Raw genomic sequence first — 10843 nt, forward strand, 5'->3', positions numbered from 1 at the left:
CAAGAGGAAGGCCAAAGAGGAGATATATGGATGTGCTAAAAGAGGACATGAAGTTAACTGGGGTGAGAGTAGAGGATGCTGAGGATAGAGTTAGGTGGAAACAGATGATTCGCTGTGGCGACCCCTAATGGGAACAGCTGAAAGAAGAAGAAGAAGAAGAATATTGGTGATATACTAACAGTGTAAAGCTTACATTCAATTAGTAATGCATGTTGGCAGTACTATAATTGAAGAGGAAATTTCTAAGCTCTTTTTAAGATTGTAATGCTGTACTTTATCCTCCCTATTTAGTATTTATTTATAAGAAGACAAACTGTACATTGTAGTGTAGTTGTAAGGACATTTTTAAATGTTGCTAGTTTGTCAACAACTGCAGTAACTGTGCACAGTTAACCTATAACTGATGACAGTATAGTAAGGCTTCATCATATTTAATAAAATGCAGTGACGCATAACAATCCTTAGTGTCCTATAATGTATGAACTGTTTATGTTGTGCGCAGAAAACTATAAATGTGTTTTAAACTCATGATAGCCTTGTAAACTTTAAAGGTTCTTAGCCTCTGTAGCGGTGGAAACAAATTCTTAACTAAACGTTAGCTTACCACTAGTCTTCTGGGGCTTTCAGGTGTTCAATTGTCATGGAGAGTAGAAAATTGTATATATAAATAAAGTCCAATAAATACAATAGTGTCAGTCTATGATGCAAACCCAGGTCTCCAACCTCACCCAACTTTCGTTGCACAAGACCCAGTTCCTTTCCCTGTGGGTGTGGGCCCACAGGGAAAGGAACTGGGTCTGTAATTTTTTGGGCTTTTCGTACTGGGACCCCATGGGTCAAGGCCCAGCTACCAGGCACTCGTTGGTGAGCTCCCCTTTCAGATCTGGCTCCAGGAGACCGCAGTGTCTGATTTATTTATTTTTTCTCCCCCATGTACCTCCTCTCTTCCACACTGTAGGCTGTACAGCACCTCTGACAACTGAGGACCTTCATGTCAGCTGCACTTTCTGGAGTCAGAACTTAGCAGTTGATTGAATCCTAATACCTCTCTTTTTGTCCCCCCTCTTCTTGTCCTGATGCCCAACCTTCCCTCATTTGTATAAATTACGTCTGGACTCCTGAATCATTCCCTTATTCTCTTTTTTCCCTTACTATTCTCCTCCACCTAAAGATATACACACACATCTATGAAGTCACCTAGAAGTTTATTTATCTCCCCTTTTCATGTCATAATAGCATATATGTGTGTTTCCTCTGTGAATAGTTCAAGAGCATCTCTAGAGAAAGATGGACTGAGGGGATTGACAGAGAAAAGAGCAGAAAAGATAAAGCAGTGAGTTGGTGAGAGGGGAAAGAATAAGAGCTAAAAATATCCACCGCCACCTTTAAGTTGAACAGCTGATGCTGAATTGTTGCTTTGTGCAACTCTTCAGTGCATCTGTTTAGATGTTCATATACTATATGAAAGTCTGTATCTTACTGTATCTCGTTGAAAACATGGGGGTAGAATCTGTGACATTGGCCATGTGTTTCTAAATGTTACTGTTACTAAACATTTGAAGCTTTCCGGTGTTGGTGCATATGCATCTTAATTGGGTTTATTATATTGATGCTCACATAAAGCAGTGGAAGAAGTGCTCAGATTGTGTTCTTAGGTAACAGTAGCAGTACCACAGTGTAAAAACAGTGTTACAAATAAAGGTCCTACATTCAAAATGATATCCAAGTAAAAGTACAAAAGTATTAGCAACAAAATGTGCTTAAAGTACCAAAAGTAAAAGTTCTCAATATTTGCCTCTGAAACATAGCGAACTCCAAGTATGGAGAAGCAGAATATGAAAATACTCAAGTAACGCACAGATAATAATAATAATAATAATAATAATAATAACATTTATTTGTCAAGCACTTTCCAACTCTAAAGCACAAAGTGCTACATCGATAAAATAACAGTTCAAAACAATCAAGTCTAAAAGAGAAACATAAGACAAACACAAGCACTCATATAGCACAATTTCTACCCGGCCTACTATCACAAAAAAGGACTCAAAGATAGTGGTCATAAAGGACCAATAAACAAGCTAAACATTAAAAGCTTGTTTGAAAAGATACGTTTTTAGAGCTGACAGATGACTCAAAGTTGTGCTTAAGTACAGTACTTGAGTAAATGTATTTAAGTAAACATTCATTACCTCCTGGTGAACTGCACAGTGCCATACTAAAAAATTTCTTTTGCTGCTATCTTTATGACAGTGGTTTAATCTGTGTGTGATGGTCTTAAAAAAAGGACACTAACACTAAGAAAATAGTGTTTCCCTCTCATTAACCTCATTTTAAATGGACACCTCTCTTCTCCACTTCTTGGCCCCACATTTCCCTCTCCTTCTCCTCTGCTTTCTCTCCTGAGCAGCCATCCTCTTTTCATCCCGGTGGCCCCCTTACAGCAAATTGGAGAGCTGGTTGCACTCTTCATTAAAAGCTTAAATAGCCAGTCAATTAAGAGATACATCCCTCCACCCCAAAACACATACAGACACACACACACACACACACACACACACACATGCTCATCAACTAAACCATAGTCTGTAACCATGGAGACAGTTGGATATTTCAAGGGACTTAGAAAATAAGTGTCCCAGTCAATTAAAGAAGCATGGGGGCCTCTACTGACTTTCCCCTCAATTAAACCTGATTTGGGTTATCTACTTAATTTAAATTTCCATTCTGTGTCAGCCAGTACTTAATTATGTCGACATGAATCATGAAAAAATATCCACTATTGCTACACTAGCTTGATTAAGTGGCAGAAAAAATTAAAACAAATATTTAGAGACAGTGAATGAACAGCATTATCTGCTGTTAAAATCCGGTATTTTATCAATCGATCTCTCCACCCCAACCTCCTCCCTCTGTTGTTCTATAACATCACCTGACTTCCATTTTTGCCTCTAGAGGCCTTTGTCACATGAAGTCATTGTTTAGGGGCATTTGTTGAAAAGACAGATGCACATACAATCTTAAAGTGATTCACCAGTATTGGGTCCGATACCACCCTACAGTACTTGTAGAAGAAGTTTCAGCTGTTCAAGGATATTAGATGAAAAGTGACTACACTAAAACTAACTCGCCAACTCGAGCTTGGATTCTCTGCTTGGCCACGTGTGTCTGTGACTGCGCCTCCCTCCACATCTGACACAGACATGCAGACATGAGGTCTTATTTTACAGAGACAACGTCAACACTCTATGTGTACAACAAAACTAACCGTAATGGAGAGAGTGCTTAATCAAACAAGCAGAGCACAACAATAAACTTACAGAAATGTGATGTCAAAGGCCAAAATGCCTGGACCTGTTCATCCACAAAACACGTACAGTGCTTTATATGCTGATTGTAGTCAATTGTTGTGAACAAGAAGAAAACAAATGCTAATTTTATTTTATTTTTTAAAAAGTGCCCCATTTGTGACCAGTATATCCACTGTCCAGCATTTCCCCATTATGTGGAAGCAGGTCTTGGATGCTGTCAGAGTCTGGGCTAACACTGCCGGCTCACTTCTGAGCTTCATCAGATATGGGAAGATTGATACTCCCGGCAACCAGAGCCAAAGCAACCTGAGGTGGTGCTATGTATGCTCAAACTAACTGGTTAGTCCTCATCCTCCAAGCCTTTTTATTGTAACATTAAAAACATACTCATTTGAAAACCTAACCAAATATGTAATTATACAAGTAGCCAAACAGGTTTATGTTAGAACACAATGACAGTTTGACATTTTCCTTTTCATATTTAAATACCCGAATTGGCTTGTTCTGGCCTACACACAACACTTAGTTTTAAATTTCATGAAGCTGTTAGCTTAATTAGCTACAACTGATCAGTTGATGGATGAACTGATTAGTCATATCCAGAGCCAGATTATTGTCTGAGCCATGTCAAATCAAGGATTCACATTTTTGAAAATTGAGGGTTTTGATGGTTAATGTGTCACCTTTTGCATTTTAAAGGTGCCTTGTGGAGTTTTCTTTCTCCCCACACACCTCCTCTAGCTCCTCAGGAGGAACCCCAAGGTGTTCCCAGGCCAGCTGGGAGACATAGTCTCTCCAATGTGTCCTGGGTCTGCGCGAGGCCTTCTCCCAGAGGGACATGCCCGGAATACCTCCCCAGGGAGGTGTCCAGGGAGCATCCTAAACAGGTGCCTGAGCCACCTCAAGTGGTTCCGCTCAAGGTGGAGGAGCAGCGGTTCTACACTGAGCTCCTCCCAGGTGACTGAGCTCCTCACCCTATCACTAAGGGTGCGCCTGGCCACCCTGTGGAGGAAGCTCATTTCGGCCGCCTGTATCCAGGCTCTTGCCCTTTATGCGCTCCAAAGTTCATGGCCATAGGTGAGGGTAGGAACATAGATAGGCCGGTAAATTGAGAGCTTCGTCTTACGACTCAGCTCCTTCTTCACCACAACAGACCGGTACAGAGACCACATTACTGCCGACACCGCACCGATCCATCTATCTGAACAAGACCCGGAGATACTTAAACTCCTCCACTTGAGGGAGCAACTTGCCCCCAACCCAGAGTAATCTACCTTTTTCCAATTGAGAACCATGGCCTCGGATTTGGAGATGCTAATTCTCATCCCCGGCACTTCACACTCGGCTGCAAACCCCTCCATTGCACGCTGTAGGCATTGAACTGATGAAGCCGACAGAACCACATCATCCGCAAAGAGCAGAGATGAGATTCTCCGGCCACAAAACAGACACCCTCCATTCCCTGGCTGCGTCTAGAAATTCTGTCCATAAAAATAATGAACAGAATCGGTGACAAACAGCAGCCTTGGCGGAGTCCAAAATGCACTGGAAACAGGTCTGACTTACTGCCGGCAATGCGAACCAGGCTCCTACTCTGGTCATACAGGGAATGGAAATCCCGTAACAACAAGCCCCACACCCCACAATCCTGAAGTACCTCCCACAGGATGCCATGAGGGACACGGTCGAATTCCTTCTCCAGATCCACAAAACACGTAGACTGGTTGGGCAAACTCCCATGAACCCTCCAACACCCTAGTGAGGGTATAGAGATGGTCCAGTGTTCCATGGCCGGGGTGAAAACCGCATTGTTCCTCCTGAATCCGAGGTTCAACTATCGGCCAGATTCTCCTCTCCAGTACCCTGGCATAGACTTTCCCGGGGAGGCTAAGAAATGTGATCTCCCTATAGTCGGAACACACTCTTTGGGGTGGCGGTCCCCCTTTTTAAAAAGGGGGACCACCACCCCGATCTGCCAGTCCAGAGGCACTGTCCCCGAGCTCCACACAATACTGCAGAAGCGTGTCAGCCAAGACAGCCCCACAACATCCATAGACTTGATAAACTCAGGGCGGACCTCACCCACCCCCAGAGCCTTGCCACCGAGGAGTTTCTTAGCTACTTCGGCAACTTCAGCCAGGGTAATAGACAAGTCCCCTCCCGAGTCCCCATCCCTGGCTTCCTTTACAGAAGGCATCTCGGGGGGATTGAGGAGATCTTCAAAATACTCCTTCCACCGGCCGATGACATCCTCAATTGAGGTCAGCAACACACCACCTCCACTATAAACAGTGTTGGCAAAACACTGCTTACCCCTCCTGCCTGAGCCGCCAGACAGTTCTCCAGAATCTCTTTGAAGCCAACCAAAAGTCTTCCTCCATGGCCTCACCGAACTCCTCCCAGGCCCGAGTTTTTGCCATGGCGGCTGCCAGGGCTGTGTCCTGCTTGACCTGTCGGTACTTGCCAGCTGCTTCAGGAGTTCCAAGAGCCAACCAGGCCCAATAGAGCTCCTTTTTCAGCTTGACGGCATCCCTTACTTACGGTGACCACGGTGTGTTTGGGGATTGTGCTGCGACAGGCCCCAGAAACCTTACGGTCACAGCTCCCAGCAGCCACCCTGACAACAGAGGTGAGGAACATATTCCATTTGGACTCGATGTCCCCGATCTCCCTCTGCACCTGTTTGAAGCTCAATTGGAGGTGGGAGTTAAAGACCTCCCTAACTGGGGCTTCTGCCAGACGTTCCCAACAGACCGTCACTATACGCTTGGGCCTGCCAGGTCTGTCCAGCTTTTTCCCACTCCATCGAATCCAACTCACCACCAGGCGGTGATCAGTTGACAGCTCAGCCCCTTTCTTCACCTGAGTGTCCAAAATATATGGTCGAAGATCAGAAGAGACGGCGACAAAGTCAATCATTGACCTCCGACCTAGGGTGTCCTGGTGCTATGTGCACTGATGGACACCCCTATGTTTGAACATGGTGTTCATTAAGGATAAAACATGACTAGCACAGAAATCCAATAACAACTCACCACTCGGGTTCAGATCAGGGAAGCCATTCCTCCCAATAATGCCACTCCAGGTATCACTGTCATTGCCCACGTGGGTGTTAAAGTCCCCCTGTAGAATGACAGAGTCCCCCGTGGGAGCTCTTTCCAACACGCCCGCCAGGAACCCTAAAAAGGTACTCTACACGGCCATTAGGTGCGTAAGCACAAACGACAGTGAGAGACTGTTCCCCGAGTCCAAGGTGCTGGTAAATGACCCTCTCATCCACCGGGGTAGACTCCAACACCTGACAGCTGAGCTGGGGGGCTATAAGCAAGCCTACACCAGCCCGTCGCCTCTCCCCCTGAGCAACGCCAGAATAGAGGAGGGTCTACCCTTTGTCGAGAAGAATGGTTCCAGAACCCAAGCTGTGAGTGGAAGTGACCCCAACTATATCTAGACGGTATCTCTCAACCTCCTGCACCAGCTCAGCCTCCTTCCCCTCAAGTGAGGTGACACTCCAAGTCCCAAAAACCAGGTTTGGGTCGGCCGGACACTGGACACTTGGGCACTGCCCAAAACACAATGCACCGGCCTGCTACGGCCTCTCCAGCAGGTGGTTATCCCACCGAAGAGTGTCTCCACGTTATGTTTTTGGGCTGAGCCTGACCAGGCCCCGTGAGCATAAGCCTGGCCACCAGGCGGTCGCACGTGAGCCTCTCCCCCACGTGTGGCTCCAGGGTGGGGCCCCAGTGATCCCTCACTGGGCGGGGTAAACATGAGCCTTGATTTTTTATTTGTCATAAGTGGCCTATAAACCGCCCTTTGTCTGGTCTGTCACCCAGGATCTGTTTGCCATGAGAGACCCTACCAGTGACATATAGCCCCCGACAACATAGCTCCTGGGATCATTCAGGTACTCAAACCCCCCCACCATGTTAAGGTGTTGGTTCCAGGGAGGGGTATTTTAATTGTGACTATAAAATACTCAGCATAATTAAACAAAGAAAAAAACATAATGTAGATGAAGAGAGGCTCGACTAAGCAACTTGCTTATTAAAGTATCATACAAATATGTGTGTAGCAGTTGTGGTTTAAAATATGGTCTAACCTACTAATGTGCTAACAAGCCTAATGAGTTCATGATAATCATATTTTTTCACAGAAACAATTCTGTCTTCCAAGTAGTACCAATCTGTACGCCACCAACACAAAGCAGGCTTGATTCTGTTCTGATTACAATTCTCTGTTGTCCACACATAAGGAGAAGTCATATGATTCCATTATGTTTTGCAGTTAGGGACAGTGAGATATTAAAAAGCATCAATGAAAATGACTGACTTGCCTCTCTAGTCCAGTGGTGTTTCTTGCTAAAAAGTAAACATTTTCTGCTAAAGCGAAATATTGTTTTGAGATCAAAGCTAATTAGAAATACTGCAGCTCTGTGTGGATGGGTGTCTAAAAATCACAGTATAATAAGAGCCAATTAAGCCATGCACCTCAAGGAGGCTAACCTCTAATTCTGCGTAAACTGTAGGAAATGAAAAGGGAAGGATAAGGTTAGGTAGGACTTTATTGATCCCACAATGGGGAAAAAGTTAGATAAGGAAAGTTTTACATGGTATAATTCTTCATGTACTTGCAGTACCTACTCAGTGTAACTGTGATTTTACTTCTTCATCTTCTAATTTCGGCTGCCAACATGCATTACTAATTGAATGTAAGCTTTATATTGTTAGTATATCACCAATATTCTTCTTCTTCTTTCAGCTGTTCCCGTTAGGGCCATAGCGAATCATCTGTTTCCACCTAACTCTATCCTCAGCATCCTCTACTCTCACCCCAATTAACTTCATGTCCTCTTTTAGCACAGCCATATATCTCCTCTTTGGCCTTCCTCTTGACCTCTTGCCTGGCAGCTCCATCTCCAACATCCTTCTACCAATATAACAACTATCCCTCCTCTGTCCAGACCATCTCAATCTGGCACCTCTGACCTTGTCCCCAAAACAGCCGACCTGAGCTGTCTCTCTGATGTGCTCATTCCTAATCCTGTCCATACTGGTCACTCCTAAAGAGAACCTCAACATCCTCATCTTTGCTACCTCCATCTCTGCCTCTTGTCTTTTCCTCACTGCTACAGTCTCTAACCCATACAGCATAGCTGGTCTCACTACTGTCTTGTACACCTTTCCTTTGATTCTTGCCGCTTCTTCCTGACACCTTTCTCCACCCACTCCAACCCGCCTGCACTCGCCTCTTCACTTCTTTCCCACACTCCCCATCACACTGGACTGTTGACCCCAAATACTTAAACTCCTGCACCTTCTTGACCTCAGCCCCCGTAACCTCACTGTTCCACTTCCCTCCCTCTTGTTTATACACATGTATTCTGTCTTACTACAACTGACTTTCATTCTTCTTCTTCCCAGAGCAGACCTCCACCTTTCCAGGTGTTCCTCCCTCTTCTGGAAATAGGTGTTAACGACAGCCATCTCCATCCTCCTAGCAAAGTCCACCACCATCTGTCTTTCTATGTTCCTTTCCTCAACACCAAACCTGCCCATCACCTCCTCATCACCTTTATTCCCCTCACCAACGTGTCCGTTGAAGTCTGCTCCAATCACCACTCTCTCCCCTCTGGGAATACTCTCCATCACCTCATCTAACTCACTCCAGAATCTCTCCTTCACTTCTAACTCACACCCTACTTGTGGAGCATAACCACTGACTACATTCAACATTACCCCTTCAATTTCCAACTTCAAACTGATCACCCTGTCTGACACTCTTTTCACCTCTAAAACATTCCTCACCAACTCCTACTTCAAGGATCACTCCTACCCCATTTCTCTTCCTGTCCACACCATAATAAAACAGTTTTTATCCCCCTCCAATACTTTGCACTTTGCTGACCGTCCAACCGGTCTCCTACACACACAGTATATCTAAATTCCTTATCTCCATCTTGTCCACCAGTTCTCTACCTTTCCTTGTCATTGTGCCAACGTTGAGTCCCTATTCTCAGACCTATACTCCTGCCTTTCCTCTTCTCTCTCTGTCTACGAATCCTTCTACTTCCTCTCCTTCTTCGACCAACAGTAGTCAAATTTCCACCAGCACCCTGTAGGTCAACAGCACTGGTGGCGGTTGTTTTTAACCTGGACCTCGACTGATCCGGTATGCAATTCACACTGATGATTTGCATGTTTAAATTTGTCATGTTGCTATGTCGGATGCCCTTCCTGACACAACCCTCTCTATATATCCAGGCTTGGGACCGGCCTGTGCTTTTACTATAGTTACTTTTTACACTTTCCTGCAGTGTGTCAGCAGCAGTCTGGTTATAAATATGAACAAAACAGGAATAAATGAAATAGGAGAATGATAGCCCTGGTGGTAACTTAGTCCACAGAAATCAGCTGTGCGTACATTCATGGATGAGATGTTTGTTCTCAGGTTTAAATGACATAATTACTGCAGCAATAAGAGACATGACAATCTGCAGTACTCTTGTATACTCAAAGACATTCTAATTAACATAATTCAGCTGCATCATATCTATTCACAACCTAGAGACACTTGATGAAAGCTAATGTGTATTCATACTGTTCTGTGTTATATAGACTGTGTGTGTGTGTTGCAGGTGCAGTGGAGGTGAGGAAAGAAGGTCTGGAAGCTCAGATCAACCGCCTGGCTGATTTAATTGGCCGACTGGAGAATAAGGTAAGGATTGCACACATTCAGACTTGATTTAGTCATTTAGAAAAATACTGCACTGGCTTACCTTTATCCATTAAATGTTACTGTAACCATAACAACCACAACTTCAACTGAAACATCCTCTTAGTCTCAAAGGAAAAGACTGGTAATCAATATTTTCTTATTGCCAGGAAAACCTATGAAAAAAGAAAACAGTGAATTGATCCTATTGACAAGTGTTGACTGTGTGTAGTCAAAGCCTCATATGTTATTCCTCTGTGCCACAGAGCTCAATTGTTGTCCAAAAACTATTAATGATGCACACTGTTGATCTTTCTTCATTATGATGAACACTGCAGCGTGTTCTTTCATGAAGAATAATCGGAATCAAATATCAATTTTCAAACATTTATTATCATAACTAAACAGACCATCGAATAAAGCAATTTACAGAGCTCTGGGTTCCATCTCTATCTGAAGCCCTGACCTCAACAGCAAAACCGTTCAACCTGACTACAGGAGGAGAAGGAACGCTGTCCTCCTCCATTCAGTTGTTTTTATACAATTTCAAATGTGCCCTTGTAAACTGGTCCGGTCCTCTCGTGCTGTTCTATTGGTCCATCTATCCATCCGTCCCCCTTCTGCATCCTTCCTGCTCCAATGGGAAAAGCAGCTTCCTAAAGATGGAGGAAATCCTACTCTGTCTAAATACCTACACTCACCCCTTTCTTTGTTACACTATATAACACATGACTTCCCGTTTGGCTAATTAAACTGTCTTGCCTGTGTGTGTCTGTATATTGCCCTGTCTTTTGAAGTTGGTCCCTCTTCCTGGCTTT

At 44.3% G+C, this 10843-nt stretch overlaps 1 protein-coding gene across 2 annotated transcripts in view; it reads left to right on the plus strand.

The window, feature by feature from the left end:
- The window catches only part of necab2 (N-terminal EF-hand calcium binding protein 2), a 199233-nt gene that overhangs the window by 105744 nt on the left and 82646 nt on the right, over positions 1-10843 (plus strand). For both annotated transcript variants that reach the window (XM_020604323.1, XM_020604322.1), the window contains exon 8: positions 9949-10028. In XM_020604323.1, the coding sequence (XP_020459979.1) occupies positions 9949-10028 (80 nt within the window). The remainder of the gene's footprint in view (positions 1-9948; positions 10029-10843) is intronic.

Source organism: Monopterus albus, unplaced genomic scaffold (genome assembly GCF_001952655.1).
Source record: "Monopterus albus unplaced genomic scaffold, M_albus_1.0 scaffold65.1, whole genome shotgun sequence".
Lineage (NCBI taxonomy): Eukaryota > Metazoa > Chordata > Actinopteri > Synbranchiformes > Synbranchidae > Monopterus > Monopterus albus.